This window comes from Scyliorhinus canicula, chromosome 16 (assembly GCF_902713615.1).
Source record: "Scyliorhinus canicula chromosome 16, sScyCan1.1, whole genome shotgun sequence".
NCBI lineage: Eukaryota > Metazoa > Chordata > Chondrichthyes > Carcharhiniformes > Scyliorhinidae > Scyliorhinus > Scyliorhinus canicula.
In genome coordinates, this window is record NC_052161.1 from 125889996 (window position 1) to 125913946 (window position 23951).

Genomic DNA, 23951 nt, shown 5'->3' on the forward strand with positions numbered 1-23951 from the left:
GGACAGATGAACCAAGAGCTTGTTCACTGATATCATTTCCATAGAGCTTCTTAACAGTGTAGAGGGAAGCAAAGTGGTTTTGGAAGGAATTCCACAGCTTAGGGCCTAAAGAACTAATGGCCTGACTGCCAATGGCAGAACAATTAGAATTGGGGATGTGTGAAAGGCCACAATTAGAGGAGCGCAGAGTCGCAACACTTTACATGACTGCTGGAGATTGCAGAGATCGGAAGGATCAGAAGGTTTGAAAACAGTGATGCAAATTTTAAAATGAAGGCATTGCTGGACCGGGGGGGTTATTGGAGGTCAGCGAACACAGAGGTGATGAGTGTAAGTAAGTTGGTGGGAGTTAGGATATGGGCAGCAGAGGTTTTGGATGAGCTGAAGGTTTAGCTATTTGACCCACTAATGTGAGACCACGTCGTGTGTATGTATGGTGGAATTGTTTGGAGTTGGATTAGTGATGGCATGGAGACAATTAAAGGGGAGGGGGGACTATATTTTTAGAGCGATACGCACTAGACTCGGGATAGAAATGTGATAATAAGTCACCAAGTGCAAGAACATCTCAGGTTCAATTCCCAGTCTCTTGTGCTAGTTACCCTCAGTCTGGGAGACACTAACAATTGGCTTCAGCATGCCTGGGAGAGGGAAGGTAAGGATCCAGACAAATTTTCAGGGGCTATGTCAGGAAATACTGCATGCATCACTCCTGGATCTCCTCCGTAAAATCCACTCATACAATTTGAGCCTTTCGATCATGAAGAGGGGGCACCTTTGGCGAAAAACCTGAAGACTCTCGCACCATTGCGAGTAGGAATCAATGTGCTGAGGGTTGTAAGACTGCGAAGAGAAGGTGTAACATGCACGAAAATGGATCATTCTCCGATTGCAAAGTCACTATTGCCTCTAGTACTGTTTTATTTTGGTCCTGTCACCCCATTTCCAACCCTGTTTCTTCCTTGAAATATTGCAGGCCCCAGAATGGCTCCATGATCCTATACAACAGGAAGAAGGTGAAATACAGAAAGGACGGCTACTGCTGGAAGAAACGGAAAGACGGGAAAACGACACGGGAGGATCACATGAAGTTGAAGGTGCAGGGTGTGGAGGTAAGGGCTGGAGTATCACTCTCGAGTCTGTTTTATAGTTTTCCCATTACACCCTTGTTGAGAAAATGAACCCTGTGACTGTTTTGAAGCAATATTGGAAGCGGGGGGTGGGGGGGCAGCAGCTGTGACATCTGCTCACCGGTCTGATTGGTGACAAAACTCACAATTTCACTTGCCATTGCCACGGTTGCACACAAAAAAAATCAATGTTAAGAATTACTGAGTTGACAGAACACTTGACACTCAAGCCGTTTCAAACTTGAGTGCCGGCTTGTAATGTAATAAAAAAATGACTTTTACCAGCGCTGCTTGTTGTTTCCCCCTCCTTGCTGAAGCTTCCATAATTCCCACTATTCTGAGCTGAGGGGACAAGCTGCTAACATTGGTCTCAGCCTTCCTGCCTAGGCCCTAAAGGACAACAGCAACTTGTATTTTCATCACATCCTTTGCATAATGCAATGTCTCATTCAATGGGAGTGGTTTGGGAGGGGGGGGGGGGGGGGGGGGGGGTGAAGGATCGGAAGCAGGGACGAGGCACCCAAGGTATATTTGACTTTACAGGAAATTCTTGAAGAGATATCAAAGTGTAGTGATTGAGGGAATGAGTTCTAATCTCAGAAGACTCCAATGGTGGGCCAGGGGTGAGCAGTCATGGGGAAAGGTACAGATATTAGCCCATATACGCTGCTCAACTTTTTCTTTCTTTCCATACTTTCACCAGTTAAATGACCTCCCTATTTCTGGAACTTTGTTGCCGAAAGGACTGCAGGCAGCCTACTTCCCTGAGTTCTGCCAACATCCCGCCTACTTCCCTGAGTTCTGCCAACATCCCTTCCGTTTGTTCATCAGGACGTCTGTGGCACCAGCCCAATTGTTACATTAATGCGGTGTTTTTGGTATACTGTAAGTGCGAACCTCACCTTGTACTGAGATAGTTGATTCTAGCCAGCAGACTATGTGTGCTATGTATGGCTCCTGCCTCGATGCCCTACAGAGGAGAAAATAGGCATGCTTCCATCCAGTGATCCTGGTCTGTGTTTGGGTGAGGGCAGGATTGGGCTTGATTGTGATCACAGAATCGTAGAATTTACAGTGCAGAAGGAGCCAGTTTGGCCCATCGAGTCTGCACCAGCTCTTGGAGAGAGCACCCTACCTAAGCCCACACCCCTATCCTGTGCCCGTAACCCAGCCCCTAACCCTTTGGACGCTAAGCAGCAACCTACCTAACCTGCACATCTTTGGACTGTAGGAGGAAACCGGAGCATCTGGAGGAAACCCACGCAGACACAGAGAGAACGTGCAGACTCCGCACAGACAGTCACCCAAGGCCAGAATTGACCCTGGGACCCTGGAGCTGTGAGGCAGCAGTGCTAACCACTGTGCCACAATTGCACACTCCTGACCCGCATATCTGACCCACAGATTTTATACACTCACACATGAAGGTGGGCCTCTTGGGGAAAGTACCAAGAGGTAGGCGGTGCTCATGGCTTGGGATCCCAGTGATAGTAAGTCAGCCCTTTCATGAGAGGCAGTGCCACTCCCCAATTCAACCACTTGTCACGTGTTTTTGAATATGTGGTGTCATCACTGCCAGTGGTAGGGTTAGAAAAAGCCAGTGCAATTGGTGAAACGGGCTGAGCTTATGAATGCAGTATGTCAGCAGAAAGTAACTCCCAGTCACTTGTAACAGAATAGCCACAGGCGCTTTCAGTTTTTAAAAAAAGAGAGTTCAAAGGTCATTCTGCCGTCATGTTAATTATATAATAGCATAATAGAGAAAACTGCTTGTGGGAATGTATTCGAAAACACATTTGAGCAGTATAATGAAAAATCTTGTTACATCTCATTTTATTAATAATTGACAATATGTTTATTAGATTTTCACGGGCAGTGAATCCACTGTGAGCTGGTAAGTACATGGATGACATTTAAAGAGAGAGCCAGAAAATAGTTCCTACTCCCTCAGCCAAGAAATACACTGTCTGGTGCGGGGTACAGGATCATGTTGTGCTGGCTGCTTTAAACCATCAACAAATCCATCACTGAGCGCACTTCATTTCTCTATCAAATCATCGTCTGACTCTGCCTTATCGGTATGCTCACTGTGGAAGTTGGGGCTGAAAGAACAGAGAGTAGGAACCGGGCACGTAGAAGCCAAGGTTTTAGGAGCAGTGGCTGTGGGAAGAGGCGGTGGAGTGACCATGGCTGTGGGAGTAGGTGCCTAGAGGCCAAGGCTATGGGAGCAGGCACCTCTAACAACCCTGAATCTGTTCTGCTCACAAGAACCCGTCTTCTTACATGAAACCAATTTCAGTTTCTAACGCCACTACTCTGGCGGGTAATCTGTTCCCCATTCTTACTACCCTTTTGGCAACACAGAATTTCGCCTCCATTTCCTATTTTCTTTCATTGTTCGTTATTTGGAAATATGGCCTCTTGTGCTTAAGTTCTGTATGTGGCAGATAAATGTACATGGATTACGGTTGCTACCCATCCAGAATCAACCTGAAGCCTCCAGGAATTGAAGATCAATCTCCAGGACCCTGCTGTGTGCAACCGTGGAGAAAAACCCTATGGACATTGAAATCAGATATATTTTAAGTTTTCTTTCAACAGTTCTCTTTCCCAGACATGGAAATGTTGAAAATGGAAAATAAAGCTGTTTGGCTGACCACCAAGCGCTGTCCAATTGGGTAATGAGTCACCTTGATTTCGAATTGACGTAGGAAGTCAGTGCGTCGCAACGATCGACGTTGTTGGCTGACTGATGGCTGAGGCATGGGGGAACTTTATGTGATTAAAACCCCCAGGAATACATTGGGCCACTGGGGGGAGCTCCAATTGGCATCCAAGACCTGCACCTCTCACAGGTTGGATGGCATTATCAAAGGGTAAAGTGTGTTGCATTAAGCTTTACTTGGCAAGGCTGATGAGCTCCTTTAAAAGGATTATTTAAGTTCCCTCTTGATGACTGGCCGCAAGTGCAGATGCCTCTTTTAAATTTGCTAAATGTGAAACCAGCCGTGCAGCAAGCTCCTCGAGAGGAGAGACATTTTAGATGAGTAAAGCCTTAAAATAACTGTGTGTAATACATGATGCTCAAGGCGTGACTTTTAAGTTCTTTTTTTTTTTCAAATTACATTTACTTTTTGATGTGGAACAGCGTGGGACCTTGCTAGCTATCAGAATCCCGGCTTGTGCAGTCAGCTTTTGGGGGACAGAGTGAATATTTAGCATTTTGAAGTTTGATGCAGAAAAGTTAGGTAACACTCTGATGAGCAAGATTCCTGCCCTTGGCACTGTGGTTAATGGTGCGATTGTCAATCTGCTGCTAAGAAGCAAACTTGAAAGGCCATCCTTTCAACTGTCTTTAGAGCGAAAAGGTTAAAGGGGACATCTAACAGAGGTTCCAAATCATGAGTTTTGATAGAGTTACCAGTGGCAATAATGTCAACAATAGGCCAAAGAAGCAGGGGTGAATTTTTTTAAGCAGCGTGTTGTGTGATCTGGAATGCACTGCCTGCAAGGGAGGAGGAAGGAAATTCAATCGTCACCTTCAAAAGAGAATTGGACAGATACTTGAAGGGGAAATATTGCAGGGAAAGACAAGGGGAGTAGGACAAATTGGATCCTCTTTCAAAGAAGCAAAAGACATCCTTCTTTGGATTACATTGGATTGGTTTATTGTCACGTGTACCGAGGTACAGTGAAAAGTATTTTTCTGCGAGCAGCTCAATAGATTATGCAGGGATTCTGCAACATTCAATTGAATAGAGGATGAAATAACTCATTTATGCCCGATTGAGACTATTTTTATTTTTTTGCCTCTCAGTCTCAATGCTGGTTTATTTAATCTTCCAGTCTGCTGGAGACTGAAACATTCAGAAAAATAATTAATTAAAACAGAAACCAGATTTTGCATTCTTTTTCGCTCATGAACCATTTACATTCCCAACACTGTTAGTCACGGAGCATATCTAATACACCAGGAAAAAGCAGATAGAAGCAATGAGCTCCTGGGAAGCAAGGCTATCAGTTTAGGTGATGCACTGGATTGGTGCTGCTCCTTCACAAACACTTAACATGGTCGTACCAAGTCACCTGTGCAGTTTTATTGCAGGTGTTAAATTTGTGCAGTGGAATTTGGTATGGTCTTGTTAATCAGTTGTATGAGAACCATGTTCATAGAATCATAGAATGCTTACAGTGCAGAAAGATGCCATTCAGCCCATCGAGTCTGCACTGACCCTCTGAAAGAGCACTCCAGCTAGTCCCACACCCCCGCCCTATCCCCATAACTCCTGCACTGACCATGGCTAATTCACCTAACCTGCACATCTTTGGACACTAAGGGACAATTTAGCATGGCTAATTCACCTAACCTGCACATCTTTGGACACTAACGGACAATTTAGCATGGCTAAATCACCTAACCTGCACATCTTTGGACACTAACGGACAATTTAGCATGGCTAAATCACCTAACCTGCACATCTTTGGACACTAAGGGACAATTTAGCATGGCTAAATCACCTAACCTGCACATCTTTGGACACTAAGGGACAATTTAGCATGGCTAAATCACCTAACCTGCACATCTTTGGACACTAAGGGACAATTTAGCATGGCCAATCTACCTAACCTGCATATTTTTGGACACTAAGGGACAATTTAGCATGGCCAATCTATCTAACCTGCACATCTCTGGACACTAAGGGACAATTTAGCATGGCCAATCTATCTAACCTGCACATCTCTGGATACTAAGGGACAATTTAGCATGGCCAATCTACCTAACCTGTACATCTCTGGATACTAAGGGACAATTTAGCATGGCCAATCTACCTAACCTGCACATCTTTGGATTGTGGGAAGATTTGGAGCACCTGAAGGAAAGCCATGCAGACACGGGGAGAACATATAGACTCCACACAGTCAGCGACCCAAGGCTGGAATCGAACCCAGGTCCCTGCCGCTGTGAGGCAGCAGTGCTAACCACTGTGCCACCATTTGTTGACTGGAGAACATAGCTGGTTCTCTTACACGTCTATAACTCTAATGGTGTTACATCTACATGAAATGGTGAGTGGAGCTGGGGTACGCCCACGTTCTCTTAATTCAAACTATCTGATAATTAGTAACAGGTCACAATCCTGGAGCACCCTCCCTAACAGCACAGTAAGCATACCTACACCACACCGACTGCAGCAATTCAAGAAGATGACTTCTCAAGGCCAATTAGGAACGGACAATAAATGGTCACCTTGCTAGTGGCACCCACATCCCAAGAATGAACACAAAAAACATTACCACTCTTTATATTGCTCAATTGATTTTTTTGGCGATGTGAATTATCGGGAGTAGGCAAGATTTTGAAAAGTCATGAACATTCACTCGAATGATACAGAATACGTTCCCATTCTGTTCTGAATATGTACGCCTTGTTTATTGTCTGGCCGCTGCTTAGTAAAAGATATTTTCTTGGTACATGCTCCGTTTCTGTAAGCCTCATTCTGTAATCCATTTTCATCAAATCAATAACCATGTAATGCAAACTGAATCTGTTCTAATCCAGCTGGCACTTCTAATCCGATTTCCAAGTATCGAAAATTCTCAGTTTTTCCGATCATATTCCAAAATGTAAATGCTTTGTGTTTATAATGCATTGTTTTCCTTCCCCAATCCCTTTCTTTGTTCAGTGGCTGTGGATTTTCTACGCACGCCAGACTGCAATTCCCCTCCCGATCATGTTAACCGGGTGGCGAATCACAGGCTGCCTTGTGCAGAACTAGGAAGAGTCAGCGATTGAGTGGCTACTTTCAGCCGGACCTGTTCTTGGCTGGGTCAGATAGTGCCTCTTATAAAAGGTAGATACTGCAGGGGGGCTCTGAGCCAGAGAGATCACCTGGACTAGCTTTGAGCATCAAGAAGGGATGGGTAGGCATTTCCCCTCAAAATTGACCTGGGTTTTTATCTGTTTTTCTGCCTGTCCCAGAATATCACACGGTGTTGGGTGGATTAGGCTGGGTGGGTGAAAGGGTCTTTCCTTTTACATCATTGTCATTATTAAGTAATTGGAAAAAGATAAAGAGACGGCATGAGTATAAACGATTTTACACAGTGGGAGATTACATTCTGGATTGCACCGTCTCAATACGTGGGGAAGGCTGAACTATTCATGGTTTTCAAAAGAGAATTAGATAAACACCTTAAGGGAAAAAGTTTGATGCTGTGGGGAAAATGCGAGTGAGTGTTACTAACCAAGCTGCTTTTGTGGCAAGCCAGTATGAGCTCGATGGGCCAAATGGTCTCCTTCAGTTCAGTAACCATGTTGTGATGCTATTGTTCTCTGAGATGTTGGGCGGAATTCTCCGTTTGGCAGACTGTGGGCTGGATTGTCTGATTTTGAGACTAAGTGCTGACGCCGTCGTGAAAACTGTGGTCTTTTCTGCCAGGAAAACTGGTGTCAAAAGGCCACCGATTCGCCGTTTTACTGGGGGCTAGCAGGGAGCCGTTATAGAGCTGGCAGCTCTAGCTGCCGATACGGCCCCCAGCACTTCCGCTTCAGAGGCCCTGCTTGCACACAGCGGGGGCCTGCAGCGGCCGAGCCGTACTCCATAGCGGACTCAGCCCGCGGACCTGGACCTCCAAAGTAGTGCCCAGCATCGGCCGCTCGCGCGCCCCGGACCACACGACAACATTGCCCCCAGCCCCGAATGAAGCCACCTTTGCCCGCTGATCGGACCTCCCCGATTATAGCTGCCCCGGACTGAGTCCACAGCCGCCACACGAGGATTCCGGACAGTGTGAGCACATGTAAGCCATGCCGTCGGGAATTTGGCCGGTCGGCAACTGAGCATCGCAGAGCGAGCCTCAGCGCGGTTTACTCCTCGTGTACGCCGATTTTCAGGGGGCGGAGAATTGAAAAACTGGCGGCGCTCCCAATTTTGGCGCCAAAACAGATTCTTCGCCCTGTTGCCGAACGCGATTTTGGCATTGGGGAGCGGAGAATCCAGCCCAGTGTTCTCCCGTCGGAGCTGAACTGGACCAGTTTAACAATCTCCTTGTTGTTGTAAAACGGGATTTAATTCAGACTTCCACGCCATGCGAATTTATGCACGCTGCGGAATACGAGGGGTTCTCAGGGAATTATGCTATCGGGCCACCATCTTGAGCGGGCAGCCCGACAATCAGGTCCCGCAGCTTGCCAATCCCCTGCACTGCAAATCAGCCCTGCCCCCCACCTCCTGGATTGCCTGGGTGCCCCCCCCCACATCCCCAAGTACGGGGCTGACCCAACCAGCGACCCCTGTGATCGGGCCACCCACCCCTCCCACAGGGACCTCTGTAATAGGAGAAACCCTGCAGAGACTCCTGCTAAAGAGGGACTCCTACCAGGTACCCCTGTAATAGGGGGATGTGTCCCCCCCCCCCCCCCAAGGGACCCCTCAGGGCAACGCTGATAAAAACCACAAGTGATCCGTGCCCACGTGATTCCCGGCCACAGGGACCAGGGAATCACGGGAGGCCGGGGCAAAGGATGTCGGGCCCGCTAAATAGATGCATTTTCTTACATCTCCCTGCCGCCGCACACCTCGGAACTCGTTCACGCTGTCAGTGGAGGGTCAGAGATTGTGTTCCCCCGAAGCCCGATTCTCCGTCCCAATGGGAAATGCATTCCGGGCGTCCTGGGCCAGAAAATCCCATCCATTGTTTCCAGCTGGTATTCACCTACTTGAGGCACCTTCTTTGTTACCTGTACCGGCAATGCCCATTCTGCTGATGGGGTTCCTGATCAGTCAGGGCTGGAGGGTCCCCTAATGGACTGCAAGCATGTACCCTGGCCATTAATTGGCCAGCTGTTCAAAAATTAGTTGCGTCTCATGCACAAACGATGCAGGGTCAAGACCTGGAAATGGTCCTGACCTCAAGTTCCTGACCTCAAAACAAAAACCCTGCTCACTGTCTCTAGCTGGGGTACACCAGTGTGGCTGCTGATGGTCTCTAGTGTATCACTTAAATCATAATTTCTCATGTAGGAGCTTTTCTTTTGAGGAGAGCTTCACGGTGAACACTTCAGTTCCTCAGGGTACTGTCCTCTGCACAATCATCTTCAACAGCTTTATCAATATCCTTCCTTCCATCATAAGTTGGAAGTGGGATGTTCGCTGATGATTGAATAATGTTCAGCACCATTCTCGTCTCCTCAGATACTGAATCAGTCTCCAAATGCAGCAAGACCAGGACAATTTCCAGGTTTGGGCTGACAAGTGACAAATATAATTCCCCCCCCCCCCCCCCCCAGTGCCTGTCTACCATCAACAAAGTACAAGTTAGGAGTGTAATGGAATTCTCTCCACCTGCCTGGATGAGTTCAGCTCCAACAACATTCAAGAGGCTCGACACCATTCAGGCCAAAGCTTGATTTATCCCCCTTCCACAAACTTGCAATCCCTCCACCACCAATGAACAATGGCAGCCATGTGCACTGGAGGAACTCACCAAGTCCTTAGTCAGCACCTTCCAAACCCACAACCACTACCATCTAGAAGGACAAGTGCAGAAATACCTGGGAATCCCACCATCAGGAGGCTCCCCTCCAATCCACTCACCATCCTAGCCAGTGACACCTACATCCCTTAAATTTAAATGCTTTCTTACCTCCCCCACAATTCCCAATCCAAAGGTGCTGAGGCCAACTATCACCATCCGAACTCGCAGGAGGAAAACGCATGTTCTAAGTCCTCCATCACACTCCCACATAAAACCTGCCCATCACTCCCTCAGCTAGTCACAATAGAAAATGTGAGAAATCGGGGATCCTTGCGTATTCTGAGTTTGTAGTGCAGACCAGGCTATGCAGCCCCAGTGAGCTACCAGACAAAAGGTTTCTAGCAATATTCCATAAAATGCCGCTGTGAGAACTTCTCGATAGCTTGCTTGAATTATTTCAGTGATTATAAATGTCCTGCCTATTAAAAGCTGTAGTTAGTTTGTTTCAACGCAGCCTCTCCAAATCGATTGTTTTCTGTAGCTTCTTAAATTTGAAATGCAGTGATAGTGGCAGACTCATCATGGGACAGAATGATTAATGTGTATCTGTGCTGTTAAAATTTGAGAGAATTCTCTGTTGCTCAGGGACTCCGAGCATTATTAAATTTGGTGCGAATCCTGTGAGAATCCTTCCTGAGGGAAACATATGTAAATACTTTGTTCCTTTAGCAAGCCCTGTGCTGTAATAAGGAAGTCTCATGTCATTGCTGAGAGCAATGCAGCACTGAGCTGAATGAATACGCCAACGTATCAAGGTCGTTACACCTTGGTTTTCCAGCATCCCATTGTCAATTGATGTTTATTTTCTCTTACCAACCAATGGCAAGACCTTGGGGAGAACACTAGACCACAAACTACAGAGTACAGGACACCATCAGAAACCCCATGATGCTTAACATCACCACAAATCCTATAATACCCGATAGTAGAGGACAAAAATTTATCTCTCTCTACAATAAACCAGCGAAAGGAGCCATAAAAAAACTGCAGTCAACGGAAATCAAGGGGGAAACTCTCTACAGGTTGGAGTCATTCTTAGAAAAATGGAAGATGGTTGTGGTTGTTGGGAGTCAATCATCTCATTCCCAGGACACCACAGTAAGAGTCTCTCAGGATGGGGCCCAAGGCCCAGCCATCTTCAGTTGCTTCATTGTTCCATTATAAGGTTGGAATAAAATAAATAGAAAATGTGGGTAGATGCCAGCCGAGGGCAGAATCAGGAATAGCTGCAAAATCGAAACCAAATAAAGTTCATTGTTCAGAGTCACACACAAAAGCTAATCACCTGTGCAAGGTGCTGGGAGTTGCATGGACCCATAGCCAGAAATGATCAATATGCAGCAGAAAGAATTGAAGAGGAACATTGGCTTCCTTTTCCTGCTTACCGTTTCTGGACTTTCTATTGCATAGTGCCAGTGTCGGGTAAGGACAGGAATGATTTTGATATGAGTCAAACACTCAAATAGGAGGATGTCATACTCTCCTCAAACCTGGTTCACCATTCAGTTGGATCATGGCCGGTACATATCTTAACGCCTTGGTCCATAACAACCTTAACTAATAAAGAATTACCCATCTCCGTTTTGAAGTTTTTAGTTGACCCCAGGCTCAGTAACCTCTGGCGAGAGCGAATTCCAGATTTTCACTGCACCTTTTTGTGTGAAGAGGTCCTCCCTCAGACCAGCCTTGAATGGTCTGGCTCTAGTTTCAAAGTTGTGCCTTCCTGTTCTGGGCGACCTTCCCAGAGAAAGTCGAGTCTCTCTATTGACCCAATCAACTCCTTTAGTCGTCTTAAAACACCTCAGATCACCTTCAGTCTGAGTGAGTTCCAAGCCGAGGGCATACAACCTGTCCTCCTAATTCACCTCCAATACAGGTTTAGAAGGACTTCTTGGTGGTCAGTGCTCATGAAACTGTAACCCAATGAATCAATCCTGCCCAGGAGAGCAGGGGGACAAAATCGTGATCGGTGGTGCAGCAGCAACTTGTATTTATAGAGTGGCTTTAATGTAGTCAAACATCTCAAGGTACTTTACAGGAGCATTAACACATTTGACGCTTTCACATAAGGAGATATTTGAAGAGATGATGAAAGGTTTGAGATAGGTTTTAAGAAGCATTTTTGAGGAAGAGAGAGAGATAGAGAGCTGGAAGGTTTCAGGAGAGAATTGCAGAGCCTGGGGCCTAGTTAATTGATGGCATGGCTGCCAATGATGGAAATATGAAAGTAGTCGATACTCAAGTGGCCAGAATTGGAGGAGCACAATGATCTTGAAGTGATGAAGGAGGCAATGGAGCGACAAGGGCACAGGAATATAAAGCAATGAGGAAAATTTGAAACTAGAGGTGTTGGACGACCGGGAGCCACTGAAGCCCCTGATTCTTGCAGTTTCTCTGACAACCTTCTGGGATAGAACATAGAACATTACAGCACAGTACAGGCCCTTTGGCCTCGATGTTGCGCTGACCTGTGAAACCACTCTAAAGCCCATCTACACTATTCCCTTATCATCCATATGTTTATCCAATCACCATTTAAATGCCCTTAATGTTGGCGAGTCCACTACTGTTGCAGGCAGGGCATTCCACGCCCTTACCACTCTGAGTGAAGAACCTACCTCTGACATCTGTCCTATATCTATCTCCCCTCAATTTAAAGCTATGTCCCCTCATGCTAGCCATCACCATCCGAGGAAAAAGGCTCTCACTGTCCACCCTATCTAATCCTCTGATCTGCCTCAATTAAGTCACCTCTTAACCTTCTCTCTAACGAAAACAGCCTTAAGTCCCTCAGCCTTTCCTTATAAGATCTTCCCTCCACACCAGGCAACATCCTGGTAAATCTCCTCTGCACCCTTTCCAATGCTTCCACATCCTTCCTATAATGCGGCGACCAGAACTGCACGCAATACTCCAAATGCGGCCGCACCAGATCTTGCTCAAATTCATCACCCTGAGCCCAGGCAGGCAGTATCGATAGACTTTCTGACAGCAGAGGCCATCAAGGCTGAGCCTAATCATAACCTGATCTTTCATCCGCTCGCCGTGGGATCACTGGCTCGAGAACCGAAACAGAATTCCTGTTGGAACTTTCCCCCTCCTTTGCCATCCCAGGAACCGGTGAGAGCAGTTGACTGGCTCAGGACAGCTATGGAAGGAATAGGGACTGTGCCCATCAGCATTTTCTAAGAGACAGAAAGCAGAGAATAATGGCGAATGGTTGTTTTATCTGGAAGGAAGTGTACACCAGTGTTCCCCAGGCATTGGCAGTAGAAACATTGCTCTTTTTGATACATGTTAATGACCTGGGTTTTCGGTATAGAGGAAGTAGTATCAAAGTTTGCAGACAATAGGCTGGATTATTCCGCCCCGCCCGCCGCAAGAACGCCACAGGTGAGACGCGGACAATGGAGAAATCCATTGACCTCGGGAGGGATTCTCCAGTCTCCGGGCAGATGTGGCCAGCTGTATTGCTTTAGGATTCTATGAAGACAGCACTGACCAGGGATGGAACTCGCTTGTACAGTATGGGCTGAATTTTGCCAAGACAATGGTAGAGGGCGTGAACATGGTGGTGGCTGGGAAAATAGCATGGAACCACATTGGGAGAGATCCCAAAGTATTCCCACAACTTCCCATCAGTTACAGAGACCGCCAGCTCAATGAAGATGGACTCCCTGCCACAGTCCAGAGGCCATCCAAGCTGGAGCCTCCATGCCACAAAGAGAGGGCTGAATTAATGAAAGGAGGCAATCGGGGCCTGGAGCTTTCCAGGCCGACTCACTTCCTGGTCCAGATGCTCATTACTTGGCGTTTGATGTGGAGGTCAGCAGGGCAACATGCTTCCATGTTGAGACAACCTCTTGCTTCCTGATTTGTGGCAGCAACATCTACCTTTCTCAGTGGGGTTTTCAAGGCCCTCTAACTAGGCCAGCAGTATTGACAGCCTACCTGCCATCTTTAATAGGACAGCAAGCTCAGAGACAGCCAATTAGTAGGCAGCCTCTGGGAAGATTGTTCCTCTGGTCTCACTCCCGGAAAATGCTGGCTCAGCACCCCACTTAGTCCCGATGTCAAGATCCCAAAGTCCAGGGGGAAATTCTTCCCTTTGGATCACTCCCATTATGGCCAAACCATTTCCCCACTGAACCACTAGGGGAAATGTGGCTCCCTTTTTTTTTTGTAATAACTATTGACGTTAACTCTCAGTATCAAAAGTGCAATAAATCTAAGAACCCTCAGCAAATGCTAGCTTTTAATCTCAAAGCCACAGCTCAGTGTGGAGGTTCCCAGCTCCAGAATTTACATATAAAGTATATTTACTGGCAAAATGAAAAATGCACAGCTTAAGCAAATGGATGTATTTCCGTTATAACATGTCGATATGCAATTTGGCAACACTTTCAAATTTTAACATTATTCTGAATATATTCAGCTAACCCAGATGCAGTAAGAGTCAGCCATCAGTCACCGACACAAATAACTTCATTTTAATTTTGCTTTTTCTTTTTACCCTTCGTAAACTACAACTCGGACTAAACTCTGCTCCCATATCCTTATTGGCACCAAATCCAGTTTGCCCATTGCCCCTTTACTTGCTGAACCACATCTGCCAGCACCTCAATTTCACAATTCCTATCTTATTCCCAAGTCCCTCCATGGCCTCATCCCTCCCTTTCTCTTTAACCTCATCCAGGCCTACGACCCTCTGAGATCTCTGCACTCTTCCAATTCCTGCCTTCTGTCCATCCATGACATTTGTTAGTCCACCATTGGTGACTCTCTTGTCTCTCCACCTCTCTTCCATTAAACCCATCTTTAAAACCTACCCAATATCTCTTTACATGGTTCCGTGCTAAATTTTATCAAGTGCGTTGGAACATTTTACCCGGTTAAGGATGCTATATAGATGTAAGTTTTTGTTGTCTCAATAATCAAACGCCCTCTGGTGATAGGCAATGAACATTGTACAATTTCAGTCTATTTGACTGCTGGGTGGTCATCTCCCTCATTCCATCAAAACCAAGCAGACCTCAAAGCCTGCGATCTTTTGTCCTATCTACATGCAACCTCTGTTGGGAGAAGCGTCACACCAGGATGCAAGTAATCCCTGATTAATGTATAAAGCTGTGGTGAATGTACTTCACCTAATGCATGAGCTGTCTGTACTGCCTGTATAATAATGTGACCCATGACCTGGAAGTAATGATACGGGCTACTTCCAGGTACTGTACTGGAACGCCGGTAGGCTCCGCCTCTGGCTCCGCCCTCACCGGGGCCATATATAGTCCGGCCACCTGTGGGTGGCACTCATTTGTACAGCCGACTCTGGCAGGCGAGTTCATGGATATTAAAGCCTAATGTTCACTCGTTCTCATGGTCTCACAGTGAATTGATGGTATCACAATTTAATATCCATCGACAGCATCATGGAAGCCTCTCTAAAGCCAGATAAGCTCGAACTCGACGCGCGCGCGTCAGAGGCCAAGGAAATCTTTGAATGTTGGCTCCGCTGCTTCGAGGCCTATCTCGACTCCTTCACAACGCCTCCCACTGAAACCATCAAACTGCGACTCCTCCACACTCGGGTGAGCCATTGAATTTCTGTGATGATCGAGAAAGCAGCCACGTACGAGGTGGCGGTCGCAACCCTCAAGGCGCATTTCGTAAAGCCTGTAAACGAGGTGTACGCCCGACATCTCCTCACGACTCGCCATCAACGCACTGGGGAATTGCTAAATGAGTATCTGGAAAAACTGACCCCACTCGCGAGGAACTGCAGCCACCGGGATATGACCGCGGAGGAACACATGAACCTTCAGATCCGGGACACCTACGTGTATGGGGTCCGATCGAACTACGTCAGGCAGTGCTTGCTGGAAAATGGGACCACTGACCTGTGGGACACGGTAAAGCTAGCTACCTTGTTAGAGGTGGCCTACCAGAACCTCAGTGCGTTCCCCGAGGACCCGGCGAATCCCTCGTGGACGCCATCGTTGTGACCCCCGTCGGACCTGACTACGTTGCGGACCTGTGCCGTGCAGCTGCCAGTCTAGCCCCGGGAACCGCAGTGCTACTTCTGTGGCCAGGGTCAACACCCCCGGCAGCGTTGCCCGGCCCGCACAGCGACGTGCAGCGACTGTGGGGAAAAGGGACACTTCACCAGAATCTGCCTGGGCCGACCTAAAGCCCAGAAATCGAATATTCACCAGGCCCGACCCATGGACTTACAGGCTCACAGACCCCGCAACGTGGCTGCGTGCCTGCCCGGAATGCCCCCTTCAGACGCGTCATCAGCATCGTGCGACTCGTGGGGGCCGCCATCTTGCCCACCAACTCCAACACCAATCAACACGTGCGACCGATGGGGGTGGCCATCTTGGTCGCCATCTTCGACCCAGCCCGACACGTGCGACTCATAGGGCCACCATTTTGTGACCCCGACACTGTCGACCACGCTGGCTACCCACAGCTGGGCGCAGTTACCCTCAACCAGTCGCAGCCGAAGCACTTGAAAAACTCAATGATGGTCGTCCGGATCCACGGGCATGAGACCCCCTGCCTTTTCGACTCCGAGAACACGGAGAGCTTTGTCCATCCCGACACGGTAAGACGCTGCTCCCTTCCCATGTACCCCGCATCCCAAACCATCTCCCTTGCCTCCGGATCCCATTCGGTCCAGATTCGGGGGTACTGTTTCGCTAACCTCACGATGCAGGGCACCGAGTACGCCCCTTTTAAGTTGTACGTTCTCCCTCACCTCTGCGCCCCCCTACTGCTTGGATTTGACTTCCAATACAGTCACCGAAGCCTGACCCTACAGTTCGGCGGACCCTTACCCCACAGTTCGGCGGACCCTTACCCCCCTCACGGTATGCAGCCTCGCGACCCTCAAGGACTCCCCCATTCGCTCTTTGCGAACCTCACTCCTGTAAGCCCATCGCCACCAGGAGCACAGAACATTACAGCGCAGTACAGGCCCTTCGGCCCTCGATGTTGCGCCGACATTTGAAACCACTCTAAAGCCCATCTACACTATTCCCTTATCGTCCATATGCCTATCCAATGACCATTTGAATGCGTTTAGTGTTTGCGAGTCCACTACTGTTGCAGGCAGGGCATTCCACGCCCTTACTACTCTCTGAGTAAAGAACCTACCTCTGACATCTGTCCTATATCTATCTCCCCTCAATTTAAAGCTATGTCCCCTCGTGCTCGACATCACCATCCGAGGAAATAGGCTCTCAATGTCCACCCTATCTAATCCTCTGATCATCTTGTATGCCTCACTTAAGTCACCTCTTAACCTTCTTCTCTCTAACAAAAACAGCCTCAAGTCCCTCAGCCTTCCCTCATAAGATCTTTCCTCCATACCAGGCAACTTTCTGGTAAATCTCCTCCAGTTCCCAAGATATGGCTTTTATCAAGTCGGAGGTCCAGCGACTGTTGAGTAAAGGGATTATCGATGCCAGCAACAGCCCCTGGAGAGCGAAAGTGATGGTCGTCCGGACCGGGGAAAAGAACCGGATGGTTGTGGACTACAGCCAGACTATTAACCGGTTCACGCAACTGGACGCGTCCCCCCCCCCCGCATCGCGGAGATGGTCAACCAGATTGCACAGTACCGTGTGTTCTCAACGGTCGATCTGAAGTCGGCCTATCACCAGCTCCCAATCCACCCGGAAGAATGCCACTACACTGCCTTTGAAGCAGCCGGCCGACTCTTCACTTCCTCAGAGTTCCCTTCGGCGTCACTAACGGGGTCTCGGTTTTTCAGAGAACGATGGACGGAATGGTGGACCAGTACAGTTTACGGGCTACATACCCGTACTTGGACAATGTCACCATCTGTGGCCATGATCAGCAGGACCATGACGCCAATCTTCAGAGGTTCCTCCAGGCCGCCCAATCCCTCAACCTCACGTACAACAAAGAGAAGTGCGTTTTCCGCACTACACGACTGGCCATACTCAGCTACGTCGCGGAGAACGGAGTCCTAGGGCCCGACCCCGACCGTATGCGCCCCCTCACGGAACCCCCCCTCCCCACAGCCTCAAGGCTCTCAAAAGATGCCTGGGGCTGTTCTCCTACTACGCCAGTGGGTCCCCAAATATGCGGACAAAGCCCGCCCACTTATTCAAACCACTCTTCTCCCCTGACGGATGAGGCCCGCTCGGCCTTCAGCCGCATCAAGGCTGACATAACCAAGGCCGCTATGCACGCGGTGGACAAGTCCGACCCCTTTCCGGTAGAGAGCGATGCATCAGACGTCGCACTGGCCGCCACACACAACCAGGCGGGCAGGCCAGTAGCATTCTTTCCTAGAACCCTCCACGCTCCAAGATCCGACACTCCTCGGTCGAAAAGGAAGCACAAGCCATAGTGGAAGCCATGAGGCACTACCTAGCCAGTAGGTGGTTCACCCTCGTCACCGACCAACGGTCGGTCGCCTTCATGTTTGACAACGCACAACGGGGCAAAATAAAAAATGACAAAATCCTGAGGTGGAGGATCAAACTCTCCACCTAAAATTATGATATCAAGTATCGTCCTGGGAAGCTCAACGAGCCCCCAGATGCCCTGTCCCCTGGCACATGCACCAGCACGCAAGATGACCGACTTCGGGCTATACAGAATGACCTCTGTCACCCGGGGGTCACCCGGTTTACCTACTTTACTAAGGCCCACAATCTGCCCTTCTCCATCGAGGAGGTCAAGGCCATGACCAGGGACTGCCAGGTCTGCGCGGAGTGCAAACCCCACTTCTACCGGCAAGACAAGGCCCGCCTGGTAAAGGCCTCCCGGCCCTTTGAGCGCCTGAGCATGGTCTTCAAAGGGCCCCTCCCCTCCACCAACCGTAATATATACTTTCTAACCGTCGTTGACGAATAATCCCGCTTCCACTTCGCAGTCCCCTGCCTCAACATGACCACGGCCACTGTGATAAAGGCACTGCACAGCATCTTCACACTGTTCAGTTTCCCTGCTTTCGTCCACAGCGACCGGGCCACATCGTTCATGAGCGATGAGCTGCGTCAGTACCTGCTCAGCAAAGGCATCGCCTCGAGCTGGACGACGAGCTATAACCTGAAAGGAAATGGACAGGTGGAGAGAGAGAACGTGACGGTATGGATCGCCGTCCTTCTGGCCCTCAGGTCAAGAAGTCTCCCGACCCCCCACTGGCAGGAGGTCCTCCCCGATGCCCTCCACTCCATTAGATCACTCCTCTGCACAGCCACGAATGAGACCCCTCACGACCACTTGTTTCTCTTCCATAGGAAGTCCATCTTCGGGGTCTCGCTTCCATCTTGGCTGACAACTACCGGAACTTTCCTTCTCCGGAGGCACATGAGGAGCCATAAGACCGACCCCCTGGTCGAGAGGGTCCAGCTGCTGAACGCCAACCCCCAGTACGCCTACATCGCGCACCAGGACGGACGGCATGATCGGTCTCCTGATGAGATCTAGCACCAGCTGGTTCCCCTGCCCACCCGCCCCACTGCCTACAGCCACCCCCTATGCCCTTTGCACACCCCTGGGTCTCCTGTCTTGGCCTGCGCCGGCACTGCCGCCAGTCGCACCTCCTTGCCACCCCCCCACCCCCCAACCGCCTCCAACACGCTGGACTGAGGCTCAAGCTCCAGACACGACGCCCCCGGAGTCACCATCTGCAATGACCGTGCCCGCCGCATCGCCAGAGCTGAGGAGGTCTAAAAGATCGATCCGGCCTCCAGACAGACTGAATCTCTAATGGACCCCTCGTCACCCCCGCTGGACTTGAATTTTTAACAGGGGGTGAATGTGGTGAATGTACTTCACCTAATGCATGAGCTGTCTGTACTGCCTGTATAATAATGTGACCCATGACCTGGAAGTGATGATACGGGCTACTTCCAGGTACTGTACTGGGTGGGCGCCGCCTCTTGCTCCGCCCTCACCAGGGCCATATATAGTCTGGCCACTCATTTGCACAGCCGACTCTGGCAGGCGTGTTCATGGATATTAAAGCCTCATGTTTACTCGTTCTCACGGTCTCATAGTGAATTGACAGTATCACAAAAGCCCCATGCCATGTGCCAGAAATATATAGCATTTCATTTATCTTCTCTCTAGCAGATGTGCTAAAATGTGAGGATTATGGATATTGAAACCTGCACAAGGTTGTTCGGTAGTTAAAGGGTAAATAGCATTGGAGACATATTGTGCCCTTCAACGTATACTAGTGTGTGCCAGTCAGGTGCCTGCAAAACCTGTCCCTCTTTCACAAATAGATAAGACATAGCATTTCCCATCGTCACGTTACACGTATTTCTGTATTTCATAAATGTTTCTGTGTTCCCAGGCTCTCTTGGGCTTTGCAGCTTCTGTTGGTTCAAAAAATTAAAAATAAATATGTAGTTTCTTGAAGCCCCAGAGTGTAAGAAGTCTTCGACACTGAGCACTGTAACCGGTGTCAGGGGAAAATTATATTTATATATATTAAAGATGAGTTTTTGAGATGCTGAATGCAATGTGTTTTCACCCACTTGGCGCAGGTAGACTGAAGAATTGTTTAATGCCCCAGGGCACTGCTGTTTTTCTTTTCTAATTATAAAGTATTCTACAAAATAATAGCTCAAAGAAATTGTTCAGTGATGGCAAAATGTTTCCATCTCCTGTGCAGATTCCATCTTCTGTGCAGATTCCATCTTCTGTCATATTCTATACTAGTGGGCTCCTGGTCAATTATCCAGCGTTGTGCTGAAGAGCATACATCCTTGTGCACAAGAGTGTGTGCATATGTCTGTATGTGCATGGGAGTGCATGCACGGTATGTGCAAGTGTATATTTGTGAGTGCTTATGTATCTGTCCAAGGGTGTGAATTTGTGTAAAAGTGTATGTGTAAATGAATATGTGTGAGTATGTGGGAGAGCGAGTGTGCATGAGTGTATGTGAATGACCAAATATGCATGAGTGTGCACGCGTGAGCAAGTGTGCCGGCATGCAAATATTTGCGCGTGAGTGTGTATTGGTGTGTATGTCTTAGAAGACAAGCATACAGCAGTTGATTGTTTATGCCAGTGTGTGTATGTATTAGTGTGAATGTGCAAGTGTGTGAGGATGAGTATACCTGTGTGAGATCTCCAGGACCAAATGAAATGTATCCCAGGTTATTGAAGGAGTCAAGGGAAGAAATAACTGGGGCGCTGGCAATAATTTTCAATTCCTCCTTGGCACCAGGAGAGGTGCCGGAAGACTGGAGGGTAGCCAATCTGGTACCATTATTCAAGAAAGGAGGAAGGGTCAAACCAGAAAACTGCAGGCCAGTCAGTCTAACCTCAGTGATGGGGAAACTATTGGAAGCAATTTTGAGAGATAGAATTAATCTGCATTTGGAGAGGCGGGGAGTAATCAAGAACAGTCAGCATGGTTTTGTTAAGGCGAGGTCATGTCTGACCAGCGTGATTGCATTTTTCAAAGAGATTACTGGGCAATGCACTTAACGTAGTCTACTTGGACTTTAGCAAGGCTTTTGATAAGATCCCAGATGGGAGTCTGATAGCGAAGGTAAGAGTCCACGGGATCCAAGGAAATTTGGCAAATTGGATCCAAAATTGGCTGAGTGGCAAGAAGCAGGGGGTGATGGTCGAGGGGTGTCTTTCTGACTGGAAGCCTGTGTCCAGTGGGCCCCGCGGGGATCAATTTTGGGCCCTTCCCGTTTGTAGTTCATATAAATAATTTAGATATGAATGTGGAGGGTTGATCAGTAAGTTTGCGGATGATATGAAAATTGGTGCGGTGGTCAGTAGTGAGGAGGATGGCCTTCGATTATAGGAGGATATAGCCAGGCTGATCAGATGGGCTGATTAGTGGCAAATGGAATTCAATCCCGATAAGTGTGAGGTGATGCACTTTGGTAGGACAAACGAGGCAATGATAAATGGTAAGACCCTGGGAAGCACCAAGGATCAGAGGGACTTGGAATGCATGTACACCAGTCCCTTAAGATAGCAGAGCAGGTGGTAGCAGTGGTTAAGAAGGCATATGGTTTACTTGCCTTTATTAGCCGAGGCTATGTTGCAACTGTATAAAACATTGGTTTGGCCACAGCTATAGTGTGTGCATTTTATTTTATAAATTTAGAGTGCCCATTTCATTTTTTGCAATCAAGGGGCAATTTAGCGTTGCCAATCCACCTACCCTGCACATCTTTGGGTTGTGGGGGCAACACCCATGCAATTTACGGGGAGAATGTGCAAACTCCACACGGACAGTGACCCGGGGCCGGGATCGAACCTGGGGCCTCGCCGCCCTGAGGCAGCAGTGCTAACCACTGTGCCACCATGCTGCCCGCGCGTGCATTTCTAGAATCCACATTATAGGAGGGCTGTGATAGCACGGGAAAGGCTGCAGAGGAGGTTTAACAAGATGTTGCATGAGCTGAGAGTTTTATCTGGAAAGAAAAATTGGATACACTGGGGTTGTTTTTCTTGGAGCAGATGAGACTGAGGGGGGACATGATTGAGATGTAAAAAGGTATGAGGGGCATAGATAGAATAGACAGGAAGAAACCTTTCCACTTGGTTGAGGGAACAATGACCAGGGGGCATAGATTTACGGTTAGGGGCAGGAGGTTTAGAGGGGATGTGAGGGAAAACCTTTTCTCCCGGGGGTGGTGGGAGTCTGGAACTCACTGCCTGAAAGGGTGGTGGAGGCAGAGACCCTCATAACATTTGAGAAGTATTTAGATGTGTACTTGCAATGTCAAGGCTATAGGCCAAATGCTGGAAATTGGAATCAGTTTTTGACTAACACAGACATGATGGGCTGAAGGGACTATTCTGTGCTGTAGACCTATATGACTCTGAGATCCACAGGAACAAAAAGTGCCCGATGACAGGCAGTAAGAGCTGACGCAGTCCCAGTTTGAAATCTGATGATTTAAGAAGCCCAGACTTCAATTATTTCACTCCCCAGAGTAAATTTCCACCATGATGCAAAATAGTTTCCAATATTTATTAAAATAAACAACATTTATTGAATTAGATCAGACTTTCTGCGAAAGATTAACTTATTTGTTCAATAGCGAATAACAGGAATCAATATAAACCCATTTATTTTTATGAAATGTGGCCTTGCACCGACTCAATTTAAAAAAAAATGTAATTGGGTGTTGTGCATAAAGAGCCCAGGCTGCATAAAGATTCTGTGAAAAGATAAAGATTTTGCCGAGGTATTATTAACTTTCGGAACATTCATGGGTAGCTGCTGCAGTTTAAACAAGAATTGGCCATCAGGATGTCAATGGCCAATGGATGTTAATGTACCACACTGTGCCCTCACCTATTGACACTTCTGATTATGCCCAATGTTGTGCCCACTGTCTCCTACATTACAACAGAAACTTCAAAAGTACTTCATGGGCTGGGAACACTTTGGGTCATCCTGAGGAAGTGAAAGGAGCTATAAAAATATAAGTTATTTCTTCCTTTGCTTGCCCTTGATGGTACAGGAACTAATCCTGTGGGTAAGTCCTTTTCTCATTTCCTAACCTGCGAATCCACCAGCCCATGATTTGCACCCTTGAATGACTAAGTGCCCCCTTGCCCATTAGTAAATTGGCAGAAAAATCCTTGCCTTCACCATGAATTAGATGACATTGCTCCACCCTTCCTTCGACCGTGCACCTCATCTCTGAAATTCTTTGTGTCCCCATGCCAATTCCAGCTTTACTGGGGAATTCCCAAGTCCTTACGCCTTCCTGCTCTCCCCACCCCTTCTCACATCACTTTGACCAACTGGACCCATTAGTTTCATTGTGCTGGCTATTTCCCATCCACTTCCCTCTATAAAGGGCATTGGAGATAGTTTGTTATGTCAGTGATGCTGTATAAATGGAAGTGGCTAGATATGCGTCTTTTCAATATTGCAAATCTGTAAGGTGACCTTGTGCTTGAAGGTAGGAGTACTCTCAATGCAGAGCTGGGCCTGCAATCTAAGGGTGTTTTTAAAACCTTTGTAAACCGATGTGCAGAAGCTACAAAGCAGCTGGTACATTTTCAACTGCAACTCAGCTAAGGATCAAAGGCTACATTTTTGCTGACCTTGTATATCACAGTGTCTTTTCGGTTCACTTTATCTATGTGTAGATGAGACCAAGGCTATTTCCTCATTTGCTGCTGCTTTGGCTTGAATCTTCAATTGTCCTCCTAGATAATGATAGGCTTCAACATTTTTGTAACTGCGCTTTCATGTCAAATGAAAAATGTATGAAGGAGATCCGAGCCATAAAAATCAGATAG

At 47.9% G+C, this 23951-nt stretch overlaps 1 protein-coding gene across 5 annotated transcripts in view; it reads left to right on the plus strand.

The window, feature by feature from the left end:
* Positions 1-23951, plus strand: part of camta1a (calmodulin binding transcription activator 1a) — a 1261560-nt gene that overhangs the window by 671179 nt on the left and 566430 nt on the right. For all 5 annotated transcript variants that reach the window (XM_038821445.1, XM_038821446.1, XM_038821448.1 and 2 more), the window contains exon 4: positions 977-1112. In XM_038821445.1, the coding sequence (XP_038677373.1) occupies positions 977-1112 (136 nt within the window). The remainder of the gene's footprint in view (positions 1-976; positions 1113-23951) is intronic.